The following is a 27,949-nucleotide window of genomic DNA, read 5'->3' as shown; positions in this document are numbered from 1 at the left end:
TTCACTTTAAGAAGCATGTAAACAAAGGCTCTTTTCTGCGTTAGTTTCAGCGGTGGAGGGCTGCCGTAACGGTATTCACGAAGCCTCGAACGAACATCTGGCTTTATCACTGTCTGCGTCAATTGCGTAAATGTTCCAGTGATTGTGGGCAGATGCGCGCATGCTCATTGTCAGGGGGAGTGAGAGGAGCATGAATGGAGCAAAATGGCGGATCATGTGCAGGTAAGTAAATGATTTTGTTTGCTATTATTAAATTAATGTATTGTGATCCACTGCAGTCCAATGCTAGATCCCGAGGCTTATTTCGGCGATGTGTACGTGTTTGTTTTTAAATGCATGCGTCGCGCGGCGGGACAGGTTGACTCGCATGCTTTTTTGGATGCGATTATCAAGTGTTGACTTGTGGCCTGTCATCATGTTGATTTTAACTCTGTAGTCCAGCCTAACACACAACTCTGCTAGTTGTGTGAAAGTTGTTTTGAAGCAAGATGCAAAGACTTTTATCTTAAGCAGCAGAGATCGGTAGATCCCGAGAGATCGTTTATATTACACTACATGTAACTCTATAGCCACAGTGATGTTTTACATTGTAAACAAGGCATCATCCCTCATCCAACCGCTTGCAATGCAATGAATACACTGGCCTTGTATACACAAGCGATAGTAACTCTCGCTCAGCAAGCCTTTTCCCAAGAGAAAAGCCTCTCGGTAAGCCCAAAAGCGTGTTTGCACTCGGTTATCTGTCATTCTGTTATTGCTGGACGCAAATGTGTCTAGTTTGCTGAGCTCTCGCGCTGTTAGCCTGTAGCTCGTGTGCTAACTCATGAGATTCTCCCGCGCGCCGCCTCGTCAAACCAAAAGCCCGACCAGAAATGAGTTTTTATTGAAAATTATAGACACGTTAGCGTCCTTCGCGAGTTGAAGCAATGTTTATTTTTTATTTGTATTATTATTAATTTTATTAAAGTCTTACAAATAGATATAATATTTTCTTCACCTGTAGCGGTTGACAAGAGTTAAATGACTCCGCGGAATAACTGCCATTATTGGATGATGTAAATGTAGCTAACCAGAAATATCCTTTTTGAAAATGTTCAGTACATTATGCATAATATTTAATACTTTATTTTGTTTATAAATGCTTCGAGATGTTTTATTCAATTGAATTAGATTGGAACGAAAAACATGATATTCATATACAATTTCAATGACTATCATGATATTATTTAAGACAGGGTCAAATGAGGCCAGTTTGAAACAATTGCAGGTGTTATTGACAGATAAAAGCTGCTCATAATTTAAAGAAACACTTTTTCTTCTAAACTAATTTTGACAGGCTCAATACGGTCCCTAATATCTCCATACCTATACAGCATTTTTGGGATTACCATGTTTTCATACACTGCTTGTCATGTGTCATCTTGTAAACAAGCTACTCAAGACAAATGACAAGACGGGTCATATTTGAGGTCAAAGGTTAAGGAGGTCTTGAGGTTAAACACAGTGTTGAATAACTGCTTATTCCCATGAAACTTAATGAAGTGGGGGACGATGCAGTTGTTAACCTGACTCTCATTTGCACAGGCAACAGTAAACATGAGCTTTCCAGTGTTGACGTGCGTCCTGTTACACTGTAGGTGGTAAAGAAGCCATTCCATTTGCAGTAATAGATTATTAATTACCATCAGAGCAGCCCTATGTCTTACAGGCCATTTGAGTGTTGCCGATCACATTCTTGGTAGTGTAACACTTGTTTTATACACAAACCAATCAACTAATACTTCAATATATGTATGTTTACATAATTTTCAAAGGATATGTTGTGAAGCCAGTGAGTTGATATGACTCAGCAGTATTTCTGGCTTTTAACATTCAATTTCAAGAGTGGAAACTTTAATAGTAAAATGTAAAATAACCCTGCGTCATTCAAGTATGGTGTAAACATTAAATATGAGTATATAAGTATTTGCAGTAGAGTTGTCTTATCTTGTCTGTGCAGTTCCTTGCAAATACAAATGTTTCTTTTATCTTTTAGGATGCAAATGCATTTTCTTGTATCTTTTAAGGGTCCTCCCTGTGCTTTTAGAGTATCTTGATTCGGTTATCAGCAGGTTGCATCAAGCATGTACATGGGCATGCCACGAAATACTAACTTAAAGTTGTGAAATGCACAAGAAAGTGTGAATATTTAATCTTTTAAAGCGTATTTGCAGTATTACACTTGACTTATTTAACTTCATTTAACTTTTAAGCGCAAAATGTTTTTGAAATAACTAGGTTACTGAGTTCAGAATTTTTTTGGCATAATAAACATTAACTTTTTCGTTGAGACTGTGCATTTGTTGCATCTGCTGTTTTTCTGCTGATGCTGATTTTGTATAGTTAGTTATGCTCCACAAGGGAACAAAGGACTGTTTAGAGTCAGAGGCTTGTTGCTGCACAACACGAGTTAGCTCGTCCATTCTCCTCTATGTATTATTACCAAAGTGTATTACTGACTTTTTCTCCAATCACCATATAGTCTTTCATGAATGCATGCATGAACCAGATACTCCCTCAGTGACCTAGAACAATAACTTGTAGATGTGATGGCTGCGTGCGCATTAATTTGCTTAATGGAACATAAGTGTCTGGTTTTTCATAAACCCGCTGTTTGTTGTTGTGATAGTACAAGAAAATACTGACGCTCTCTGACCTCTGCTTTAAGATTTTAAGACTTGGCATCTTTAGCATTTGACTACTTAAAATCGTGTCTTTTGTTGCGGTCTTGAGGAGATGTGCTATTCGTGTTCTAAGCATGTGGAGTAGTGTAAAAATGTACAATGGTTTTGTTTTTTTACAAAGATTATGTGAAAATACTTCTTTTTTTTATCATATCAGGACTTTTTTTTTTTTCCTTTTTTTTCCCCAAAAGTATCAAGTAGATTTTAATGCAGAAATTAAAAATATGCTTATCTCAGAAGAGATTTGAGTTTAAATTTTTTTTTTGTTGAAGAAAATAGTTGATGTGGTGAATAGGGTTGGGTACCGAACTCTGTACTTTTAAGGGCACCGACCGAATTACGCTGGTACCACCGAGTACTGATTCACATTAAATCAATCGGTTCCAAATTTGGTACCTTAGAACGCATCTGGTGATATAGACGAGTGTCTGTGAATATTAAATCGCAAAAAGACTATTTAAATACGAATCCTGCGTGTCTCTGTGCGAATGAATGCCGTAGACGCCCGGTTTACCTCACACACTCTCATTCAGAATCGCGCGTGAGGTCGCATGTTTCCATCTCTGCCATCTCATACGAGGACATGAACGTCATCTCCAGAGCCACTGAGATTCACTTTATGAGCATTTTACTGTTTCATTTGAGAAAAACAACCGTCATGTCATAAACACAGAAACTCAAAGATCTTCACAGCAACCCGTCAAAATAAAAGTTTGGCTTGACTTGACAAAATACATTACTATTGTACAGTTGAATTTAGATACGTCTCAGTGTAATAATAATACTAACATTAATGTGATAATAAATTATTAACTTTATTTTTTTAAGTAATAAATACACATTTTTCTTCATGTTTTAATTCTAACCATATAAAGCTCAGTTGTGCAACAATTTGTTTGACAAAAAAAGTTTAATCAAATTAAAAGATAAATTAAAATAATGTCTTATGTCTTCATTTGATTATCAGAAAAAAACATAACACATAATTTGTGGAAAATCTTTTCATAGAAATTAAATTAAAATGAAATAATAATATGGTTGTTTTTATTAATTAAATTAAGTACCTAGTAGCCTACTATTTACTAGTAAATATTACAGTATACAAACATCACAGACAATGGCGGGCAGCTCTGGCATAATGTCAATAACACTTCTATAAATGATTTACAGGTTCTTTACAGTTATTGATGTAAATATCCTTAAAGTACTGAAAAAAGGTACTGTTGGGTACCGATACCGGTTAAAATGTGAACGGTAGTACCAACCCTAGTGGTGAAATGATAGGGGTGTAACGATAACCTCGTGTCACGATTCGATACTCCTGAACTCACGATACGATACTCAAAGACATATGGTAAAAGGTTAACTGTTTAAATGTTTAAAAGGCTTGGACTTGATGCTAGTAGTAACCCAATGCACAGGAAAATGTTGGCACCAGAATGAAAATATTCATGATTCTTAAGCTGAAAATACAGAATTATCTTAGACGAATATGCTTGCACTCTGTCACTGACTAGATATATTTAAAATAATGTAGGACACTTTTTACTGGTAACATAAGACATTTGGCATTACCCACAAACCCCCAAAAATACCCCCATTGCATTATTATACATACTGACACACAAAAAAAACATTTCTCACACAGTAATTTTCATTTTGGGTGAACTATACACAATACTGATTGTCACTATCCATGATATATATTGTTGAATTTTTGTATTGCGATATTGTGACGTGATATATTTTTACATCCTTATTAAAGGGATAGTTCACCCAAAAATGAAAATTACCATATGATTTACTCACCTTCAAGCCATCCTAGGTGTATATTACATTCTTCTTTCAGACGAATACAATCAGAGTTATATATTAAAAAATGCCCTAGCAGAATAATGGCAGTGAATGGCAGCCCAAAATTTGAAGCTCTCAAAAGTGCATCCATCCATTATAAAAGTACTCCACACGGCTCTGGTGGGGTTAATAAAGTAAATTATCTAGCATCTGCCAGACCGCCTACCGTATTCAACTTATGAAAAAAAACAGAACTGGCTTAGTAATTTCTTGGAAACCTTCAAGAATACCAGGATTGGTTCATCTCACAAATATCCTGTTTTTTTTTTTTTTTGCTGCCACTAAACTCATGTGGGTCTCTTTTTCAGAGCCTAGCCCAGCTAGAGATCCTGTGCAAGCAGCTATATGAGACCACAGACACCACCACACGTCTACAGGCTGAGAAAGCTCTGGTGGAGTTCACCAACAGTCCGGACTGCCTGAGTAAATGCCAGTTGTTGCTGGAAAGAGGAAGTGTAAGAATTAAACTTTTTGAAAGCTGTGAAGAACAGGATGTCTGAATGATCTGACAGCAATGTTCTCAAAAAATCCTAGTTCTTCCTCCATTAGTTTGAGTTAAGCAACTATTTAAAAGTGTTTGGTTAGGTTTTCCCGAATTGCGGATTGCTTACTTGACAGTGTATTTGTAAAATCTTCACAGTCCTCGTACTCGCAGTTGTTGGCTGCAACGTGTCTCTCCAAGTTGGTGTCTCGTACAAGCAACCCACTTCCCCTGGAGCAGCGCATTGACATTCGTAAGTTTATAAGATCAACCGAGACCTGAAAAACCTTTAACAGACAACATTTTGAAATAAATGTCACATTGGTTCCGCAGGAAATTATGTTCTCAATTATCTGGCGACCCGGCCAAAGCTTGCTGCCTTTGTGACACAAGCCCTGATCCAGCTCTATGCCAGAATCACCAAGCTTGGCTGGTTCGACTGCCAAAAGGAAGATTACGTCTTCAGGAATGTCATAGTCGATGTGACAAGATTCCTACAGGTAGGCATGAATTATGTAGTACTATTAGAAAAGATATTCTTAAATTCATAATTATATATTTTGGAAATATTTCTTTACCTTTTGCTGTTACACCTTTAACTAGGAGTGCACAAATATTTTTGATTGAAAGTGCCATTTTTGATGCTCGTCTGAATAGTTGCCTATTTTAAATGAAACAACTTTAACAAACATTGATAAGGTGAGAAAACAACATCCACGTGAAAATATATATGTTTCTTAGGATTTAATGGTGTTCAAAATATATGAAAGATGTCTTCGAGATTTATGGACAATATCATGTTTGATGCAATTGTCACCTTGAATTTTGCGAGGACATTTGTCCTCATTCATGAAACACGAAAAATGTATTTATGTAAATCGTTCCTAAAACAATTCTTATGTAAACTGTTACATTAAAATGCAAGTTAAATGCAACGATTTCCATTAAAAAAAAAGATTTATTAGAGAATTACTCAATTTGCTCTACTCCCGTTACGTGAATGAGGACTTTTAAACGTAACTGCAAAACAACCACAGCAGTCTATAGAAACATTTTGTCGTGAAAATTCAGAAACAATTGCAGTTGGTATTTATGTTTCCTAGTAGTGCGCACTCAGTGAATGACATGATTTAAATGCTAATGCAAATCACATCTTGGTTTTGCTTTATGACCCAGTTTGTTTAATTAAGATAAGATTTTCATTCCAGTGCATCACTAAAGCTAAAGCCCTATTTGGACGAGATTGGTTTAACATGGAGAGGTGGGGTAAAGTAATTATTACCAGATCTCAGTAGTCATTTCGGACAATGTCAGTAAATATTACGGCGACTTTTACCTTCTGTAAATAGGTCCGGGAAAATTACATCAGGTAATACAAATCCAGTTAGCGCGAATAGACCCACTGTAAATATGTACGTAAATGTTCAGGAAAAAAAATAGTTTTAAGCGATTTTTCAAATATGGAGGCGCTTGAAAAAGCATTCAGTTGCGTTCTAGGCGGTGGGACAAGTCTGTGGCAAACCTCAGGTGTTTTCTGCTTGCCATTCTGATATAATAAAAAAAGTTGAAAGCACTTGTCAGAGGCATGACATTTCTTTTAGCTTTAGGTAAGGTCCAATTACCAACAGAATCCAATCAGAATTTAATTAATAAATCTTTCAACCGGACCTTAATGTTATATAGGTTATATAGATTGTGTTTGCGCACGTGATATCAGGAAACAACTTTACACTCACATGACAACAGGGAGGTGACAGCAGTGCGTAAATCGAGTTACCCCTCCCACTTCTGCTAGTTTTACTGAGATTTCTTATCCCGTGCGAATTGGCCATTAATATTACAGACGTCCTTTGGTGAAATTACATTACTCCATCTAACCTTGTAAAACGAATCCCGTCCGAATAGGGGGCAAGTTGACTCATGGGAAGTGTTTGTCATTCACTCTTTCATAAATTATTAAATTGCGTGTTTAAAGGAACACTCCCCTTTTTTGGAAAATAGGCTCATTTTCCAACTCCCCTAGAATTAAACAGTTGAGTTTTACTGTTTTCGAATCCATTCAGCCGATCTCCGGGTCTGACGGTAGCACTTTTAGCATAGCTTAGCATAGATCATTGAATCTGATTAGACCGTTAGCATCTCGCTCAAAAAAATGACCAAAGACTTTCGATATTTTTCCTATTTAAAACTTGACTCTTCTGTAGTTAAGTCGTGTACTAAGACCGACGGAAAATGAAAAGTTGCGTTTTTCCAGGCCGATATGGCTAGGAGCTATCAAGGAAATAATGTAGTAATCAAGGAACATGTGCTGTACCATGAGTGCAGCGGCTGAATGATATTAGGTAGCGCCTGAAAATAGGCTAACTTCCGTCAACATATCACACGTGACAACCTGCTTGCAGAGAGAGCGTGCTGGGGACTATTTCCAGGCGCTGCGTAATATCATTGTGCCGCTGCACCCATGGTACGGCAGCAATGTTCCTTGATTATTATGCAGGAATGAGAGTATAGTTCCTAGCCATATTGGCATAGAAAAACGCAACTTTTCATTTTCCATCGGTCTTAGTACACGATGTAACTACAGAAGAGTCAAGTTTTAAATAGGAAAAATATCGAAACTCTTTGGTCAGTTTATAGCGAGATGGCTAACGGTCTAATCAGATTCAATGATCTATGCTAAGCTATGCTAAAAGTGCTACCGCCAGAACCAGAGATCGGCTGAATGGATTTGAAAACGGTAAAACTCAACTGTTTAACTCTAGTGGAGTTGGAAAATGAGCCTATTTTCCAAAGAAGTTGAGTGTTCCTTTAAAGGCCAATGATAAAAATTATTATTAAGTTCAATTTGACTAATTTTCAGAAGTTATGAAGGTTTGCTTGGTTTAAAATATTAACATGCTATTTTTTAACGCTTTCAGGATAGTGTTGAACACTGCATCATAGGAGTCACAATTCTTTCCCAGTTAACCAATGAGATTAACCAAGTAAGTTTCTCTGCTCACAGCAGTATGTCTTCATTTAGTCTTTCCTCAGTGATTGGATTTTTTTGCTGTGTGTTTGGGATCAATACATTAAAGATCAATTACTGATTCCTTGAATCTTCTGTTTCCCCAGGCAGACTCATCACATCCACTTACAAAACACAGGAAGATTGCATCATCATTTCGAGATTCCTCTTTGTTTGATATCTTCACCCTCTCCTGCAACCTCCTCAAGCAGGTGAGACTAATGCTTAATGTCTCATAGACGGCACCATGTATCTGTATATACTCCTTTACAACTTCTAAACCAGTATGCTTGAACATTGTGTAAAGGACTGCATTGTTCTGCAGGCATCTGGGAAGAACTTGAATCTAAACGATGAGAGCCAGCACGGGCTGCTCATGCAGCTACTCAAACTGGCCCACAATTGCCTCAATTTTGATTTCATCGGTACATCCACCGATGAGTCCTCAGATGATCTGTGCACTGTCCAGATCCCCACCAGCTGGAGATCAGGTGATCTTCCATTTTTTTTGGCAAACAGTGAAATGGTGCAACTGTGTCACAGTACTTGTTTCAAGTGTCTGTCTTTAGAGTATCTTATTTAGATGCTTTTTTTTACCTTTTAAGACTTCAGTATGCAAATGATTTGTTATCTCTGGCTAACCAACATTTCAAAATGATTATTCATAGTTGACATATTTTAGGATATACACTACTATTCAAAAGTTTGGGATCAGAAAGATTTTTGTTAAAGAAATGAATACTTTTTTTCAGTAAGGATATTAAATTGATCAAAAGTGAAAGTAAAGACATTTATAATGCAAACAAATAAGCTGTTCTTTTGAACTTTTTGTTAATCAAAAAAAAAATCACGCTTTCCACAAAAATATCAAGCAGCACAACAGTTTTCACATTGATGATAATAATAATAAATCTTTCTTGAGCATCAAATCAGAATATTATAATGATTTCTGAAGGATCATGTGACTCTAAATATGATCACAGGAATAAATTACATATTTTAATATTAAAATATGAAAGTTATTTTTAGCAATATTGCCGTTTTTACTTTTTTGATTAAATGAATGCAGCTCTGGTGAGCATGAGACTTCTTTCAAAAACATGAAAATATGTGACCATCCCCAAACTTTTGAATAGCAGTGTGCACACTTAGTATAAAAAGAGGCATTTGTGTTTAATTCATGCATATTTTTGTCCTTTTTCCTCTCATCTGCAGCCTTTTTGGATTCCTCAACCTTGCAGCTGTTTTTTGATTTGTATCATTCCATACCTCCCTCGCTCTCTCCCTTGGTGAGTGTCAGATAAACAGCATGATATGCATGTGAAGATAAACAAAGCCTTTGCCCCATAGATACTGTTAGACTCTTCCTCTAATTATGTGAACTGTTTGTCTTTCAGGTTTTGTCTTGTCTAGTCCAAATAGCATCTGTCCGGAGGTCTCTCTTCAACAACGCAGAGAGAGCAAAGTTCCTCTCCCATTTAGTAGATGGTGTGAAGAGAATATTGGAGAACCCTCAAGTATGCTGTCCATCTTTATATTTGTCGATGTGTCTTTATAAATACATTGTAATATTAGTTATGTGTTATCCAAGGGATTATGTACATGCAGCCGGTTGTTATCGCAGAATAAACCCTGACAGAGTGATCAGGACCCCGACGCGTTGCGGAGGTTTATTTTGCGATAACCAGCTGGATGTACATTATCCCGCTTATTACACGGCTACTTGTCTCAAGTAAATTAAACACAAAATATTGTCTTGAGTTTAAATATTTTAATAGCTCTTACGCAAAGCTTCCACGAAGAAAAACTGTTCCAAACTGCTTTAAGCCTTTATCTACTGCTGAAAAGATTTGTTTTTACCATATATGTTGTAATTAATGCTGAAAGGGATAGTTCACTCAAAAATGAAAATTAGCCCATGATTTACTCACCCTCAAGTCATCCTAGATGTATATGACATTCTTCTTTCAGACGAAAATCTGAGTTCTATATAACAAAAGTCCTGGCTAATCCAAGCTTTAGAATAGCAGTAGTTGTAGCTCTGTTTTTGAAGTCCCTAAAAAATTGCTGCTGTCCGTCAAATAACGTGCTCCACACGGCTCTGAGGGGTTAAAAAAGGCCTTCTGAAGCGAATCGATGCGTTTGTGTAAGAAAAATATCCATATTTAAAACTTTATAAAGTAAAGTTCCGGCCGTGAAACCCTTGAAGTCTTCCATTGTAACCCGTGGTGGTTAAGTGTTTTTCACTCACAAGATGGCGCCAGACAGTCAACGACAGCAGAGTGAAACGTTAAGCAAATAAGTATGCCGGTCAACTCGTAGTACCCGGATGAGCGGTGTGTTATTCACTTTGGCAGTTCTTATCTGGGAATAACATACCGCTGGAATATGCGATGGACCAATCAGAATCAAGTATTCCACAGAGCCGTGTAATAAAATGCTAATAACCCACGGTTAAACGACGTGTGACAAAATCGCTAATTCTAAACCTAAAGTAGAATGCACATGGAGCAAAGCGAGTGTTTTCAATGAATTCCAATGGAAGTTGAGCTTCCATAGGAATTAACTGAAAACATGCCAGTGGACACGCACCGTGAATGACAGTGCGGCCATAAATGACTTACAGTAAAAAAAATGTATTTGTGCCAATTCAGGGGCGGTTGCTTGAATGGTGGGTTCATTAGCCTATTATTTTTAATGAAATACACAACAACAAAACCGTACAATGACAAACTCACTTAAATAGGCACTTTTGGATTTCACTTTGAAACCAAATCTTCCACCGCCATCTTGACAGTCGTTGACTTCTGCTGCTAGTTTGTGCTGCGATTCTCGTTCGGCTCATGCTGTATTAAGCAGACGCGTTCAGAACACGTTGAACATGTGTTCGATGCCTGACGGTGGTTGGGGGCAGGGTCAGATCGGATGGTCCCCACCTTGGTAGAAGGTGTCTGTGTATAGGGAGTAGCAGTATTGGTCATTTGCCAGCGTTGACAAGTTAAAGCAGACTGGATGGGTAAGAATGATGGTTAATTTTCATTCGTTATTTTGTTTATGGGTCTTTAGATCTAGCTTCTGCCCACTTTAAATCAGACCCAGAAATAAAGCATTGTGGTAAGATTGCATTTATTTGAATTAGTGAGAGAGAGATTGTTTGTGTGCGAATTGTGAAGTCTTTTCACAGCAATTGGTATATGGTTGCTTGGGTAACAGTAATATTTTTGTGTTTTTTGTCATGTTTTGTTTTGTAGAGTTTGTCGGACCCAAACAACTACCATGAGTTCTGCCGACTGCTGGCTCGGCTCAAGAGTAACTATCAACTGGGAGAGCTGGTTAAAGTAGAGAACTACCCTGAGGTCATAAGATTGATCGCTAACTTCACAGTAACTAGTCTGCAGGTGAGTGAAAGATTTGGCATGCTAAAGACAGATCTGATTTGTGATTGTTAATGAATTTGAAGCCATGGAATATTTAAATATTGGCTTTTCAAAGACCGATAATAGTTTGATGCGTCCCAGCACTGGGAGTTTGCCCCCAACAGTGTGCACTATCTGCTGAGCCTGTGGCAGCGTTTGGCGGCATCTGTCCCTTATGTGAAGGCCACGGAGCCCCACATGCTTGAGACCTACACCCCTGAGGTGACCAAGGCCTACATCACGTCTCGTCTAGAGTCCGTGCACATCATTCTGAGGTAGAGTGAGCACTCTCTGAAGTCACGGTTAGGTCCGATGAGCATGAATGTCATAAATGTGTAATGTTTTCTATGTACAATATCCATTCTATACAGGGATGGTCTTGAAGATCCCTTGGATGATGCCGGCTTGGTGCAACAGCAGCTAGACCAGCTGTCTACTATCGGGCGGTGCGAGTATGAGAAGACCTGTGCCCTGCTGGTCCAGCTCTTCGATCAGTCGGCCCAGTCATACCAGGAGCTTCTGCAGTCCACCAACTCCAGCACAATGGACATAGCAGTGCAGGAGGGTGAGCTTAAAACACCTCACTTTTCTTGATGCACAAACATACGCTATGATACAACCCTTACGTTATGAATGTGTTGTCCAGGTCGTTTGACGTGGCTGGTGTACATCATTGGTGCAGTCATTGGAGGAAGAGTATCCTTCGCCAGCACGGATGAGCAAGATGCCATGGATGGGGAGCTTGTGTGTCGGTGAGGAATTGGCACTGAAGACTGTTCACACAAAGACAAATGTTTGGCATAGAAGTTCCGCATGCAATTTGTCTGTTCAGACCAATGTATAAAAAAGACAGATGGGCTTAATGAATATGCAAAATCATTCTTTGACAGTAGGTGGTGCTTACAGAAAATCAGAAATGCGGCAGAACTTTCTGTTTCTGACACCCTTTTGTCAAGGAAAATAAAGGAAGTCAAACAAAATGAAAAGTTGATCTAACCACACCACATACAAGAATATAGAGGCAAGAGAGCCGGGACGGAATTTTTCCACTGTTGTTCATTGTGCCATCACCAAATAGGCTGTTTGTGAGTGCCATGTGTTGGCAAATATATGTTGACTTATCAACAACAAAAAATGCAACCGTTTTTTCAAGTAACGATAACTTCATATGAAATTGTTCAATCAACAAACTTTGCTAGAGGAACTTAATAATTTGTCCATCTTGTAACATTTAGGCCTAATTATTACATGTCTGTAACTGAATATACTACAGTTAGACCTTACTTTATTTGTAACTTTGTTATATCTATGTTTGTAATTCGTGTATTTGATCTTAAACGGTTAGTTCACCCAAAAATGAAATTTAGCCCATGATTTACTCACCCTTAAGTCATCCTAGGTGTATATGACACTCTTCTTTCAGACAAATAAAATCGGCGTTATATTAAAAAAGTCCTGTCTAATTCAAGCATTATAATGCCAGTGAATTGTTGCCTCGTTTATGAAGTCCATAAAAGTGCATCTATCCATCATATAACTGCTCCACACAGCTCCGGGGGGTTAATAAAGGCCTTCTGAACTGAAGTGATAGGTTTGTGTAAGAAAAATTCATATTTAAAACTTTATAGACTAAAATAACTAACTTCCAGCAATCCACCGTACGCATCGATTAAAGTTTTATGTATGATGTGATTCCTAATTTCACTTGTATTAAAACCTGTTGATTTATGGTTTTAGTGCTTAATTACATTTATTTGACTAATTGCTAAAGAATGACATTTTATTATACAGTCACTTGAGATGGTTAATTGCTTTAATATAAACTTAATCTTTTGTCATTTTCAGAGTTTTGCAGTTAATGAACCTCACAGACTCGCGGCTGGCTCAAGCAGGAAATGAGAAGCTCGAGTTAGCCATGCTCAGTTTCTTCGAACAGTTTCGGAAAATCTACATCGGTGACCAGGTGCAAAAATCATCAAAGGTACAGTTATATTACAGTTGTAGTTTGTCTGTTTGCACGAGCACAAACTTCAAGCTGTGGTTTGTTTAGACAAAATCTAAAACAAAAAATCAGCCAGTAGTGATCTCTTGTAACTTTCACAAGGTTTGGCTTTTGAACTCTCAGAATGGTTGAATTTTGCTATGGTGTTGTGTCTGGGCTTTGAAAAGAGACAGTCGATTCAGCTTTACTGCATGCTTCATTGTGGTTTCACTCTTTTAAGTCTGGCTTTCTAAATGAACTTGAAGGTTTGAAAACAAATAGGTTTTTTTTTTTGTTGGAGATGAAAGTTTCCTGTCTCAACTAACCAGAAAGCTGAAGTTTTCTCTCTTGTTGCTCAGATTCCAAACTGTGAACAGAGAAGATAAGTGCACATAGAGAGACTAGCTGTTCCTCTAAAGGCCAATTCACATTGCACCGACAGACGGCAACAGACACTTTGTCGAGTTTTGTCGGATCAATGTGGGATCCTGTCGCCGTCTGTCCGAGCTTGTTTTTGCCAAACATGTTGAATCACTGCTTGTCAGGTCGGAGAATGTTTGAGAAGTGATGTACTGTAATCTGCCGATTGTCCGCTTTGGACGGCATATGTCGGCGCAGTGTGAATTGGCCTTAAAACTGTTTAGTTCTGCTTTAGCCTGTTGTCCTTAACCTTGGAATTAAACGCCTTAAAAGATTAGTTCACTTTAAAATGAAAATTACCCCATGATTTACTCACCTTCAAGCCATCCTAGGTGTATATGACTTCTTTCTGATGAACACATTTAGTTATATTAATAAATATCCTGACGCTTCCAAGCTTTAAAATGGCAGTGAATGGGGCCCATGAGTTTGAAGCTCCAAAAAGTGCATCCATCCATCATGAATGTACTCCACACGGCTCTGGTGTGTTAATAAAAGCCTTCTGAATCAAATGAATGGGGGTTTTTTTTAAAGAAAAATGTAAACTTTATAATTTATTAATTAAATATAAACTAGGGCTGGCAAATACATTTTTTCAGCTTAACGCATTAAAAATATTTAACGCAAATAACGCAGCGTCCGTTTTTATATCCATTTTTGCCTAGCGTTACATGATCACGCTCCTATTCATGTAAATGCTTCCAAGCACGACAAGACACAAGAGAACGTGCTGTATGTCAATGTCATGTCAGCTAATCAAGGGACACTGACACACACACACACACTCGACGCACAGACAGACTCGCGTCAGTCTCCTGCTCAGATCGAGTTCTCTTTTGCTCTTGAAAAAACAATAACAACAACACAGAGAATTTTGAGTATTCTCATATTAGGAGTCTTAAATGAGTTAAATAACGTCTTAAATGAACTTAAAGAGTTGTGAGGAAATGAGATGCGCGTCATGTTCGTCAGCGGCCGTTCTTAAAGTGACAGGAGCACTGATGATGCCTGTCATTAATGTTCATCAAAGAACAACGGGAACAGAGAAAATTGTAGCTTTAATGATGATTAATCTATATTTCATTTATTATTTATGCAGTTAAGAAAGGTGTTTGATTACTATTACATTTCTGTATATGTCTAACAGGGAAGGCCACAGGAAAAAATGACATTTATTATAATGGGTTTATGTAAAAAATAGTTTTAAGTTCACTTAAATTAAAAGTTGTTTTTTTAAAGCCTAATACATTTTGAAATTGGGAGCTTTCAGTTATACTGTAATAATAAAAAGATGCCATTACAACACATATTTAAAATATACTGTCTTTAAATTTTTTCTACATTAATTTGGAGAGTAACTGAAATGAAATTATTACAATATCAAAATATTAAAAACTTGCGATTAATTACAGAAAAAAATTTGATTCATTAGTTAATTTTTTTAAATCTATTCCCATTACTAATATAAACATTTAAAATGTAATAAGGTAAAATATCTAGCTTCCGCCAGACCACCTTCCATATTCAATACGCTTACTCTGCGTCTGACGTCATGCCAGTTATGCTTTTTTCGCAAGATGAATATGGAAGGCGGTCTGGCGGAGGCTAGATATTTTACTTTATACATATTTAAATATGGATATTTTTCTTACACAAACCCGTCGATTTGCTTCAGAAGGCCTTTATTAACCCACCGGAGCCGTGTAGAGTACGTTTATGATGGATGGATGCACTTTTTTGAGGTTCAAACTCGTGCCATTATAAAGCTTGGAAGCGTCTGGATATTTACTAATATAAATCCGATTGTGTTCATCAGAAAGAAGAAAGTCATGTACACCTAGGATGGATGGCTTGAGGGTGAGTAAATCATGGGGTAATTTTCATTTTAAAGTCAACTAATCCTCCTCATAACTGTTAAACAGTGCAAAAATAATTTATGAAGTCTGATTGGATTTTGATGGATTAAATTTAATGGCGAATTGGGCATAGTGTCCCAAATGGCACACTTAATTTGGTTTGTAGAGATGCAGATTTCACAGTGTACTATTACCCAACAGCTCATGCTGCAAAGTGTAGACTCAGGGAAGGGTGCCATTTGGGACTGGGCCATAATCAGGACTCAACTAAAAGGATTTTTTCCTTCCAAGAATTTATTTTTAGCCGTGTAATTTTATGTTTTTGAAAAATATGTATACTGTATTTGCCATTAAATGTTACATTAAGTGTTTCATTTGTAAGTTAAATTGAACCGCTTTATCCCCCTTTTCTCACCACATATATAGATTATTGGTTTGTGAGAACCCCCTGTGAATTGTCACAGTTGCTTGCTTCTCGTGGCTTTATTTCCCAACCTATTTTGTTTCAGTAGTTTAACATACTAAATGCTTTTATAAAATGGATGCTTCCAATCTTGGGTGTTGATTGGTTAATACATCATTCCATTTAAAATGCAGGATATATTAGTAAGAGCTACAATGCAAAACACCTGTTCAAGATGAATTCAAGATGACATGAAATAATACTACTTTTGTTTTATCCCTAGTTGTATCGGAGACTATCAGAGGTTCTTGGCCTGAATGATGAGACCATGGTACTCAGTGTTTTCATTGGGAAAATGTGAGTATATGTCAACTAATGATGGATATTATTAATAGGAAACCTTATTTTGACAAGAATTACAATTGAAACGCATTTTTAATGAAGAGTTTTGTTTTATTGCAGAATTACCAACTTGAAGTACTGGGGACAGTGTGAACCAATCACATCTAAGACACTACAGCTCCTCAATGATCTCTCTATTGGATATCCTTACACACATTTTGCTTGTTTAAATTTTAAAAGGTGTCAGCGTTGTTACTGAGGTTGATGGACGTTTATTTAATGTAAATCTATAGAACAGTCTGTGGCGTTTGTGACAGTAAATATGTTCTTGTGTGTTTCCTTAACATTATTGTCACGTACAGCAGTGTTAGAAAACTAGTGAAACTCAGCGCTGTCCAGTTCATGCTAAACAACCATACGGTACGGTTTTTTTCTTAACTGAACCTCAGCTTTATTTGTCACTGTAATATAAATAAAACTGTAATATAATTTTTAAATTAATAATTTCTTTTAAAAGCTATTTTACATTTTTTTTTAAACTATTCTTAAAATAGTTTCTACAGTAACAAGCTGACAATGTCTTGTTTTTCTTCCATGTGACAGAGTGAGCACTTTTCTTTCTTGGGCGTGAACAATCAGGCCAACCTTAGTGATATGAGGTGTCGGACCACTTTCTACACAGCCTTGGGAAGACTTCTTATGGTAGATTTGGGTAAGGGTGTACCTATTATAGTTCATATTTAAAATCATCAGATATGTATGAACTAAAGCATGCAAGTGTCGTGTAAAAGAACATCTTTTACTATGTTCTGTCTTTGACAGGGGAGGATGAGGACCAATTTGAACAGTTCATGCTTCCTCTCACTGCTGCGTTTGAAGCCGTAGCTCAGATGTTCAGCACCAACACCTTCAATGAACAAGAAGCAAAAGTGAGATGTCGTATTCTTTATCATACTGCACCTTCTCAGTGTAACGTGCAGCATTTGCAAAAAACCCTATTGTTTTTTTTGTTGGTGACCTTTATAATGCATCTGTACCTCAGTGTTTTGACATAAGAGATGAACAAATGTTTTGCTTTTTTCCTTTCTTTCTTTTAGAGAACTTTAGTAGGACTGGTGAGAGACCTAAGGGGAATTGCCTTTGCCTTCAATGCCAAGACCAGCTTTATGATGCTCTTTGATTGGATGTATCCTTTTAATATATATTTTATGTGTAATTATTTGTGTATTTCTTTGTTGTTTATATATTTTTTTTTCGTAATTTTTCATTTAAAACTATTTTAATCAATTCAAATTTAAACAAACTAAGAAAATGATACAAAACTAATCTCTTTGTCCAAACTACATTTCAGATTGAATGCCAATTTTAATATGTTCCTTAACAGATCATAGTTACCCCACTTACATGCCCATCTTACAGAGGGCAATAGAGCTCTGGTACCATGTACCTGCTTGCACCACACCGGTCCTCAAACTCATGGCTGAGCTTGTCCACAACAGGTATGCACAAAGCCTAAACTAACTTTTGCCACACCTGCCAATAGCCAGTGACTTAAGTAAATGAACAGGTCATAAAAAAAAAAAATGTACCAGCCATGCAAAGCAGGCAAGTTTTTGCCAAAGCAGGCAGTTATGACACCAAAAAATTAGATGCCAGTGAAAATTCACAATTTCCAGGCACAGAAATTTAATGAAGTAATCAAATGTACAATAACACTGGATAGTCTACACCAGGGGTGTCCAAAGTCGGTCCTCGAGGGCCACTGTCCTGCAAAGTTTAGCTCCAACCCCAATTAAACACACCTGAACCAGCTAATCAAGGTCTTATTAGGCATACTAGAAACTTCCAGACAGGTGTTGAGGCAAGTAAGAGCTAAACTCTGCATGACTGTGGCCCTCCAGGAGCAGGATTGGACACCCCTAGTCAACACTGTATAAATTAAACATAGATTAATCCTTATTAAAGGATAGTTCACCCAAAAATTTAAATTCTATCATCCTTTACTCACCCTCAAGTTGTTCCAAACCTGTATGAGTTTCTTTGTTCTGATAAGATACACCAAATAAGATATTTTGAAGAATGTTTTTTAACAAAGCAGATGGAGCAACCATTGACTACCATTGTATTTTTTTCCCTACTATGGTAGTCAATGGTTGCTCTATCTGCTTGGTTACAAACATTCTTCAAAATATTTGTTTTGTGTTCAGCAGAACAAAGAAACTGATACAGGTTTGGAACCGGTTTATTCAGTCAAGAGCAGTGAGTGATTTTTCTTTGTCTTTTGTTCTTTGATTAACATTAAAGGGATAGTTCACTCAAAAATGAAAATTACCCCATGGTTTACTCGCCCTCAAGCCATCCTAGGTGTAATTGACATTCTTCTTTCAGACAAATACAATCAGTTACATAATAAAATGTCCTGGCTAATTCAAGCATTATAATGGCAGTGAACGGCAGCCCAACATTTGAAGCCCAAAAAAGTGCATATTAACCCCCCGGAGCCGTGTGGATTACTTTTATAATGATGGATGGCCATTCACTGCCATTATAATGCTTGGAAGAGCCAGGACATTTTTAATATAACTCCGATTGTATTCGTCTGAAAGAAGAATGTCAATTACACCTTGGATGGCTTGAGGGTGATTAAAACCATAGGGTAATTTTCATTTTTGGTTGAACTACCCCTCTGGGTCTTCTTGCGCTTGACTAGTTAAATTGGCAAAGTTTTAACTTTCGTGACAATGTAGAACTGGCCTGTGAACTGTCCTGAGCAGTGTTCATGGTCATGTTCTCACAACATTGCAGGATTGTTAGGATTCATAAAAATTTTACCAGCCAACTGCATATTGACGCAGTTTCATATACTCGCCAACACCGATTTTTACTCGCATTTTGCGCTTGATCAGTGTTCATTTTAGGGCCTGGGTATACATATTTTACATCTTACACATGTCCTTGAGAGCTGTGTTTGAAGGTTATGCATGTTCTCTGACTTAAAGTGTGTTTTTTACATGAAGGTCACAGAGATTACAGTTTGATGTGTCGTCACCGAATGGAATCCTGCTGTTCAGGGAGACCAGCAAGATGATTACAACATATGGTATAATAATGACCCAGTTTTCATATTTCAATGAGATCTTCCTCTGGTTTGGTGTACACTAACTTAAATAATTGTTTGTCTTTTTTCACTTCAAGGGAATCGGATCCTGACACTGGGCGAGGTGCCAAAAGATCAGGTTTATGCACTGAAACTGAAGGGAATCTCTATTTGTTTCTCCATGCTGAAAGCTGTATTAAGCGGCAACTATGTCAACTTCGGCGTCTTCCGTTTGTATGGCGACGATGCCTTGGACAATGCCCTGCAGACATTTATTAAGCTGCTCTTGTCCATCCCTCACAGTGACCTGCTGGTAAGAGCCGTCAGCCATCAGTATCAGGATTGTGTCCTTCAGCATTCAGATTGGTTGATTTTGGTTGGTTGTTCTTCCTGCAGGACTATCCAAAGCTTAGTCAGTCTTACTACTCTCTTCTGGAGGTGCTAACCCAAGACCATATGAACTTCATCGCCAGCCTGGAGCCTCATGTGGTCATGTACATCCTGTCCTCCATATCAGAGGGGCTTACTGCACTTGGTATGGACCTTCTCTTCAAACATTGGATTTTTTCCCCCTTCAGTTCCATCATGGAGCCTAGGTGTTTGTGAATCTATGAGTCTGATCTCTTGTTTCTGTTTGTCCCTTCACAGACACAATGGTATGCACTGGTTGCTGCTCAAGCCTGGATCACATAGTTACTTATCTATTCAAGCAGCTATCACGCAGCACGAAGAAAAGAGCGGCGCCCATGGCCCAGGAGAGTGACCGCTTCCTTCACATAATGCAGCAGCACCCTGAGATGATCCAGCAGGTGAGCTGCATCTGTAGCCATCTGAGGCTTTGAAAGACATCTAAAAACAAAAAACATGTTTACGTCATAAATTATTTGGTGTTCAGGAATTGTCTTTTGTCCTGTTAAAACATAATTTGCAATGAGATTTTCACAGCCATTTATGTTTAGTATAAAATATATTTCTCTCATGCATCCATTTACTTTTGACATTTTGAAGTGTTTTGGAGATATTTGATCTGACAGATTTCTCACAATCTTATTATCCAGATGCTGTCCACAGTGTTGAATATCATCATTTTTGAAGATTGTAGGAATCAGTGGTCAATGTCACGGCCACTGCTTGGCTTGATTCTGCTCAATGAGAAGGTGTGTGTGTGGATCAGAGGGTGGGGGGAAAAAATCAATTCTTTGATACTTCGGGATTCTCTCTTCACCGATTCTGAAAACGTGTATGCATATATCTATGCGTGTGTTACTACTGTTAAAAAGTTTGGAGACGGTTTGTTTTAAGTATTTTGAAAGTAGTCTCTCTTGTACTCACCAAGGCCACAATGTTATTTGATAAGTTTTAATATATTTTAAAACATAATTTATTCCTGTGATGCAAACCTGAATTCTTCAGTATCACATGGTCCTTCAGAAATCATTCTAATATGCTGATTTTGATGCTCGAAAAATCAAAAAAGTACACATTTTTCAGGATTGAAATGGAAATCTTTTGTAACATTATAAATGTCACTTTTGATCGGTTTAATGCATCCTTGATGAATAACAGTATGAATAACATGTATATATACCTTACCCTAAACATTTAAATGAGTGTCTGCATGTGTAAAAACAATGTAATGTAAATATGACATCAGTCTGTTAATAGTCACACTATTGTTTTTAACTTTTAATTTGCACTGCAACACCATTTGTGATCAGAGCATTGTGTTTGTAGTATTTTGCAGATTTGAGGAACAGCATTGTGAACAGCCAACCACCAGAAAAGCAGCAAGCCATGCACTTATGCTTTGAAAATCTCATGGAGGGCATTGAGCGAAACTTGCTCACGAAAAACAGAGACAGGTCATTTGATTTCATGATTTTCATCTCGTTTTGCATTTCATTTTACAGAGAAATACTAAACCATAATAAAGATCCTTTAAAATGTATATTAAAGGGTTCGTTCGCCCAAAAATAAAAATTCTGCCCTTCATGTCGTTCCAAACCTGCAAGACCTTCGTTCATCATCTGAGCACAAATTAAGATATTTTTGATGAAATCCAAGAGCTCTCTGACCCCTCCATAGACAGCTATTTAATTAACACTTTCAAGCCCCAGAAAGGTAGTAAACTCAAAAATCGTCCATGCGACTCCAGTGGTTCAATGTTAATTTTATGAAGCGACGAGAATACTTTTTGTGCGCAAAAAACAAACAAAAATAACGACTTTATCCAATAATTTCTTCCCGTCTGTGTCAGTCTCCTACACTGTTGATGTAGTAAATACAGTACAGTGCTTCCGAGTTACATCAGAGCTGCGCCAGCACGCCAGCTTACCATTGGCTGATGCTGTTCACATGAGCACCACGACACATGCGCGTGATGCCGACGCAGGAGCTGACCAATATCAACAGCGTAGGAGACTGACACAGACGTGAAGAAATTGTTGAATAAAGTCGTTATTTTTGTTTGTTTTTTTGCACACAAAAAGTATTCTCGTCGCTTCATAAAATTAAGGTTGAACCACTGGAGTCACATTGTTATCTACCTTTCTGGACCTTGAAAGTGTTAACTAAACAGCTGTCTATAGGAGGGGTCCGAGAGCTCCCATCAAAAAAATCTTCATTTGTGTTCCGAAGATGAACAAAGATGAACGACATGAGGGTGTGTAATTAATGACAGAATTTTCATTTTTGGGTGAACTAACCCTTTAAGCACACACAAAACTTGCCTCAGTGCAGTGGCAAAAGTAATGATTATGAATGTAATTTTATAAACTAGCGCTTTCTGAGTCAGTGTTGTCTGCAAAGATGAAGTTGACTACGTTGACTACGCTTAGTGGATGCACCTTTTGAGAGAAATGCACGTTAAGTTAAACGTCATGCAGTAAGCGCTGTACTAGTTTAGCTTTCACACAAACACTTCTGCCCCTAATAATAGTACGCATTTATCTAGATTACGTTAGAGCGAGCGGCCATGTAAAGTGGCTAAAGTTTCAAATGATAAGCTGTTTGAGGTCGATAAATGATAGACAAACATTTGGATTTCCTGCCTGACATACTGTAATTACCACATGGACCAGCCGTGTCAACGGTCTGGACTGTGACTTCACCATTTGGATTTTTTTTTCTGTGACCAACCAACCATTAAAATTTAGTTGACTAAGCCTTCTCATCGTTTAACGTTTGGTTGACTATTAGGGGGCAGCTGTACAAGCTTCACTGTTACTGCTACACTGTTATCTTATATCCGTAAACTAAAGCGTTGAGAGTATCAACATAATTTTTCATCTATAATTGATTTTGCCATGCTAAAAGATGAAGCCGACACTCGCACTTTCTTTTTAGATGTCATTACACACACACACATACATGTATACTTAAATGTGTTCCTTCATTTTGCAGGTTTACACAGAATCTTTCAGTATTTAGAAGAGAAGTCAATGACTCCATGAAGAATTCCACATACGGGGTAAACAGCAACGATATGATGAGCTGACATTCCATAGAGCACCAGGCCATGTGGTCCGGCCCCGCCCCGTACTCCCACCCGCCCCTGGCCCGGCTGCCGGGGGACCACCACTGCGCAAGCCTGCACCTCCCGCTCCCCAGTCCCTAAAAAAAAAAAACCCATTACCTCTCTCCCCTCACATCTCCTCCCCCACCCTTTTTTTATATATATATAAATATATATATACACATATAAATATATACATATTTTAAAGCCAGTTTCTAGAGGTCCTTCTCTTTGACCATTCTCTTGTCATTTGGGGCTCAAAGTCCAAAGAGAGTGAAGAGGGTATGGCTGGGGAATGGGTTTGGGGTGTGGGATGGCACCAGTGTGGACTTTAGAGTGGACAGCACACCTGAATCGCTCTGAGGGATGATGGGAAGCGGCCGTCTCTGTGTGTGTGCGTGTGTGTGTGTGTCTGTGTGTGAGAGTGAGTGTGTTTGAGAGCATGTCCGTGGGAGGAAGGGTTAGGATGAGCTGGTATACATAGTGCTCTGCTTTTGCCTGCCTTGTATAGAAACACATAAGGAAAAAAAAAGTGTACATTTTTTTTCATAACATTTTCAACAATGTTTATAATTATTACAATTTAAGACAAATAATGAGTGTGATTGAAAACTTTTTACAGTCTAGTAAGTTAGTGCGGGTTTGTCTGTATGGAGAGTTGTTTATATCCGGGTGACAATGTGGGATTGTGGCATGAGTGCTGGAATAGACACCTGTCCGCGAAGGGGGCGGGATGAAAAGTCCTATAGGGGTCACAAGTTGTACATTTATTACCCCCCCCCCCCCCAACTCTTCAAATTGACTAGATAGAACAAGAACAGGAGATTTGTAAATACACAAAAACCCATTGCGTTAACTTTTTCAGGAGGGATGCCATTTCCCTAAAATCTTGGGCATGAAGAAGTCTGTCTTGCGTCAACCTTCCCCCTTAAGGTCATCATGACATCCCCACCACCTCCATTGCTGAGGATGTTCTTAGTTCTGCTCACGCTGACCTGGAAACTGTCCCAAAACGACCGATTTTTAGTGTAAAAATGAATTCTGAGACCTCCGTTAAAGGAGAACGCACGCGTAACCTTTTCCCTTTCGTCTCTGAAGGGTTTGATCATGTCGTCTGTGGATTTGATTAGATAAAGTGACTTGGTTGTGGTGAAGTTGCTCTCTGAGCTTTCGTCAAACTGTTTTCCTTGCTTTTTAATCTCACAGACTTCCAGTCTCTCGTGGCTTTATTGTTGATCTGGCGTTCTTCGGTAGTGAAGCCTGTAGAATGTAGCCGTGTCCTTCACAAAAAAAAGACCCTGGTACTCGAGTCATTGCAACAGGATCACTCTCGACAGTTTCTCTAGCTTTAAGTTTGTTTTTGTTTTTTTTCTCCCCCTGGATTCCAGTTTTATTTTTAATGACAGAAAACGCATCAGAATATGGTAGATTTAAACAGAGGTGAATGGAGTATATTAGCAACTTGTGCTACTCAACAGATGTTGCTGCTAACTGTTTGTGAAGAACTAGCTCATCTCTTAACCATGTCCAACACTCATGGATGTTCACTTTCTTTTCTTGGTTCCCTGATGTGAATGTGTTTTTTGGCGACTGTGTGTTGGGTCCATTGAGTGATAAGGTTGAATTGTTTGATTGTTTGTTTGGATGTCTGCTACATATAGTGTAAGCATTGTGACTGCAAAATAAACATCATTGGTTTGTACTAGTATGTGCACATTTTGTGACCGCCACATCATGACCAGACTTTTTAAAGTCAACATGGTCTGTTCTTAATAGCGCCAGAGGTTCCCATGGTCATTGTTCACCCAAAAATTAAAATTCGGTCATTTACTCACCCACAAGTTGTTGCAACCCTGTGAGATGTAAATTTTTGGGTGAACCTGCCCTTTTAATATTAACTGTAAATCAAATTCATGGTAGTCTGCAGTGAATATAATCTATTGTTCTAGTTATGCTCTGCTCAACAATATTCTAGTGGATTGAATTTACTCATTAGAATAACCTCAGTGTGGCAGTAAGTAAAGGTTAGAGCAAAAAAGACAAATAATGACAAAATTGCAAGAAAGTTGTCATTAACCCCTTAACTCTCACCGTCCCGCTATTTTTTTATCGCCTTTTTCATATTAAATTATCATAAATTAGGTATCATTCAAAAGCTTACGAACTCAAAATTCATCCTGTGGAAACCATTTTGAAATTAGATGTTACCATGGAAACGGTACTCTAAATTCTTTGAGCGGGCTCCTCCTTTAGTGGGCGGGTTCATGTTTCATATTACAAAATGTACTTTATCATCAAAATCTTTTCTAATCTTGACAAAACGCATATCGTCGGAAAGGTCTGAGTCTTGAGATTCCATATTTGGTGACTGAATTGTGATGGAAGTGATACTTGGACAGAAATTTACAGGAAAATGCATTTAAAAAACAATCAATGGAATGTGGATGACACTCTGTGGCTATTTTTGGTATAGCGCCTAAACTAAATCTTATTGGGACTTCAATTTGTGTGATAACTTCAAATTTGGAACACAACTTGGTTAGATATGTGGCTTTGATTTTATAGTAAAACATTTTTTGTAAAATATATATTTTATATTAAAAAATATATTTAGTACAGAATTTTTCATTTACAGTAAATTTAAACTTCCATAATTGTTTCATGTTTTGAAATGCTTTCACTTCAGCAATAATCTGCTGAGTGTCTTCTTTAAAACAAGGCCAAACTTGGGTCTAAAGCATTCTTGAATTACAGCCCTTTTAAGTTTGGATAGTGCATTTTCATGACTATTCTCAAAAAGGGTGGTGACAGTTAAGGGGTTAAGATGCATCAAGATGTTCTCAAAGGTGAACATAGCACTCCAAAACAAAATAATTTAGGTGTGTAACTTCACAGTAATAAATGGCCTGCTTTTGTTGAATATCCCGTTTTACTTAGAATTGCATTATATTAAAGTGAAATGTGAATGCAACTTCATGGCTTTCACACAGTACAGCAGCACTTCTTCAGGGGAAATTTATTATTTATTACAAAAAAAAAGGTGAGACATTACAGGAAAATCAACTAAATTGTATCCACCTTCCGACTTGTAGGTACAAGTGAAAAAAACAACTTTTACATACATTTACACAAACTAGTAGGACATTGATTTCGTATTTCTCCACTTTTGAAGTTGATGTGAAGATCTCTACTACACCAAGAAGGCCACTTTAAATAATACACTGTTGTGATTAACTCTCATCTTTTTTATGTTTGGTTTTTGAATTGGCATTGTGGACGACGTCATTATAGCCTTCTCTGTTTCTGGCAATCTCAATGGCGTAAAACTGGATTCTGGTAGCTGAAATGAAAATGGGGAAGAAAATTAGGCTTTTTCCTTGTGCATTTACTGATCTATTTCTGAAATGGGTGCATGTGTGGCACTGCATACCAAATATTGTGTTCTCCTCCGTGTAGTCCTTCTGACAGTCTAGACGTAATAATGTGCCATAGTTGAAGTCCTCCACAACACCTTCAAACTGGTTACAAAAGGGCCTCCATTTCTGGAAACAAAATTGAGACCGAGCTTGACACGAGAAATGGCTAAAATGAAACGCATCTCACGCAACGTCACAAACCTCTTTAGCCTCTGCTGATTTCAGCAGATCCGGGTCCAGAACTTGAAGACTGAGGTCAGCAAACGCTTCCCGGAATTTAGTGTATATCTGCTCGTCTGATTTTGTTAGTTTTAGAAATTTCGGCTCAACTGAGGAAATAAGCTGTAGAGAAAGAGACTGTAAGTCAAGCTGGACATTCAAGTGTTCCAAATTGCATTATAGATTGTAACATTCATTCATTCACTTACATTAAAGTAAACTTCTGCGTGATTGTAGGCTTTCATAGCCCACATTACTTCCAACTGGGCCTGATAGGAAACAAAATAATGGTAGTGTTTTGAAGAGATAATACTTTATAGAAAATTTAAAATTGTGCAGATATCAAAACATCTCACATCATTTCCATACGCTTCTGCTGGAAGAGAGAGCGCATGCGCAGCCGCGGTGGCTCCTTCTATCCCCTGTTTATTAAAACAGAAATATTAAATTCAGAGGAGAATGAAACATTGCATTGCATTAATACATCTCATACGTAAAACTCGTGCCAATAATGCACACACGAGACGCTGCCAATATCAATTTTAGACTACTAAAGAGCTACCCAAGAATTTTAAACCTGGATGAATATAACTTTACATGTCACTTTTTATTAAGGATAATAATTCTTATTCCTGATCTGTTTGGTTCTTGTTGCCATTTGCTCATGCCATGCGTGTTAGCATGCAAGCTAACTAATATATGTAGTAATATGGGCTGTAAACAGTTGTGAATATTCATTAACTGAGCGCATCGGTTCAATAAAATACTAATTTTGCCTGTCGCGTTATTGTGCAGTGCGTTGTGTTTGTTGATACGATAAAATAAGTCGTTTCCTACCAGAGATGCAAGAACATCCCCCGTGTCCATGTTGACGCCTTTTGCCCCGGATGAGCTACACAAACACGTCAGGACGGCAGGTCATGTGATTTAAATGCGTTCTGTTGTTTTTGTTTGCTGTTCAGATCAGGTGTATTGTTGCAGTGAAAATTATTTTAGAAAAATAATAATAATAATGTAAAATAATTCAAAGAAAACACGTTTATATAGGTGTATAAAAATGAAACGGCGTATAGAGGTTTCACTGCGCCCTCTAGTGGTTAGGCTGTGTTACAACTCTCGGTCATACGTTACAACAAAAGTAAGTTCATATTGTTGAAACATAACGTTAAATAATGCTATATTTATACAAAATGTAATGTATGTGAAATACTACCTAAATA

The 27,949-nt window shown here is 37.7% G+C and overlaps 2 protein-coding genes across 2 annotated transcripts; one reads left to right on the top strand and one right to left on the bottom strand.

Moving 5' to 3' along the window:
- Positions 1-3: 3 nt before the first annotated feature.
- xpo7 (exportin 7) lies at positions 4-23,216 on the top strand. Its single transcript, XM_079804821.1, has 28 exons — positions 4-222; positions 4,886-5,032; positions 5,218-5,311; positions 5,392-5,558; positions 7,977-8,042; positions 8,173-8,277; positions 8,391-8,556; positions 9,281-9,354; positions 9,463-9,582; positions 11,317-11,463; positions 11,584-11,756; positions 11,853-12,046; positions 12,128-12,233; positions 13,327-13,462; positions 16,425-16,498; positions 16,604-16,684; positions 16,840-16,903; positions 17,087-17,195; positions 17,306-17,412; positions 17,581-17,669; positions 17,875-17,982; positions 19,501-19,583; positions 19,679-19,893; positions 19,977-20,115; positions 20,229-20,389; positions 20,639-20,737; positions 21,315-21,442; positions 22,983-23,216. Exons 1-28 carry the CDS (start codon positions 205-207, stop codon positions 23,074-23,076), a joined length of 3,264 nt encoding a protein of 1,087 aa, XP_079660947.1. The 5' UTR covers positions 4-204; the 3' UTR covers positions 23,077-23,216.
- Positions 23,217-26,011: 2,795 nt separating this feature from the next.
- pbdc1 (polysaccharide biosynthesis domain containing 1) lies at positions 26,012-27,626 on the bottom strand. The gene is made up of 6 exons (XM_079804371.1): positions 27,567-27,626; positions 27,086-27,151; positions 26,939-26,998; positions 26,712-26,852; positions 26,525-26,636; positions 26,012-26,434 (listed from the first exon to the last, which is right to left on the bottom strand). Exons 1-6 carry the CDS (start codon positions 27,594-27,596, stop codon positions 26,325-26,327), a joined length of 519 nt encoding a protein of 172 aa, XP_079660497.1. The 5' UTR covers positions 27,597-27,626; the 3' UTR covers positions 26,012-26,324.
- Positions 27,627-27,949: the final 323 nt, after the last annotated feature.

This window comes from Gobio gobio (genome assembly GCF_949357685.1).
Source record: "Gobio gobio genome assembly, chromosome: 22".
In the NCBI taxonomy this organism is placed as follows: domain Eukaryota; kingdom Metazoa; phylum Chordata; class Actinopteri; order Cypriniformes; family Gobionidae; genus Gobio; species Gobio gobio.
The sequence above is the reverse complement of the archived record's forward strand: the minus strand, read 5'-3'. Positions and strand labels throughout refer to the sequence as shown.

What these genes read in the sequence shown, in the direction of transcription:
- xpo7 (XM_079804821.1), top strand. An exon ending in GCTGAGCTTGTCCACAACAG is followed by an intron (nt 17,983 to 19,500) that starts GTATGCACAAAG and finishes TTTTACATGAAG; the next exon opens with GTCACAGAGATTACAGTTTG. An exon ending in TGATTCTGCTCAATGAGAAG is followed by an intron (nt 20,738 to 21,314) that starts GTGTGTGTGTGG and finishes TTGTGTTTGTAG; the next exon opens with TATTTTGCAGATTTGAGGAA.
- pbdc1 (XM_079804371.1), bottom strand. Translation starts at nt 27,596, where the DNA reads ATGGACACGGGGGATGTTCTTGCATCTCTG. An exon ending in GGGATGTTCTTGCATCTCTG is followed by an intron (nt 27,152 to 27,566) that starts GTAGGAAACGAC and finishes TTTAATAAACAG; the next exon opens with GGGATAGAAGGAGCCACCGC. An exon ending in GGAGGAGAACACAATATTTG is followed by an intron (nt 26,435 to 26,524) that starts GTATGCAGTGCC and finishes TTTTCATTTCAG; the next exon opens with CTACCAGAATCCAGTTTTAC.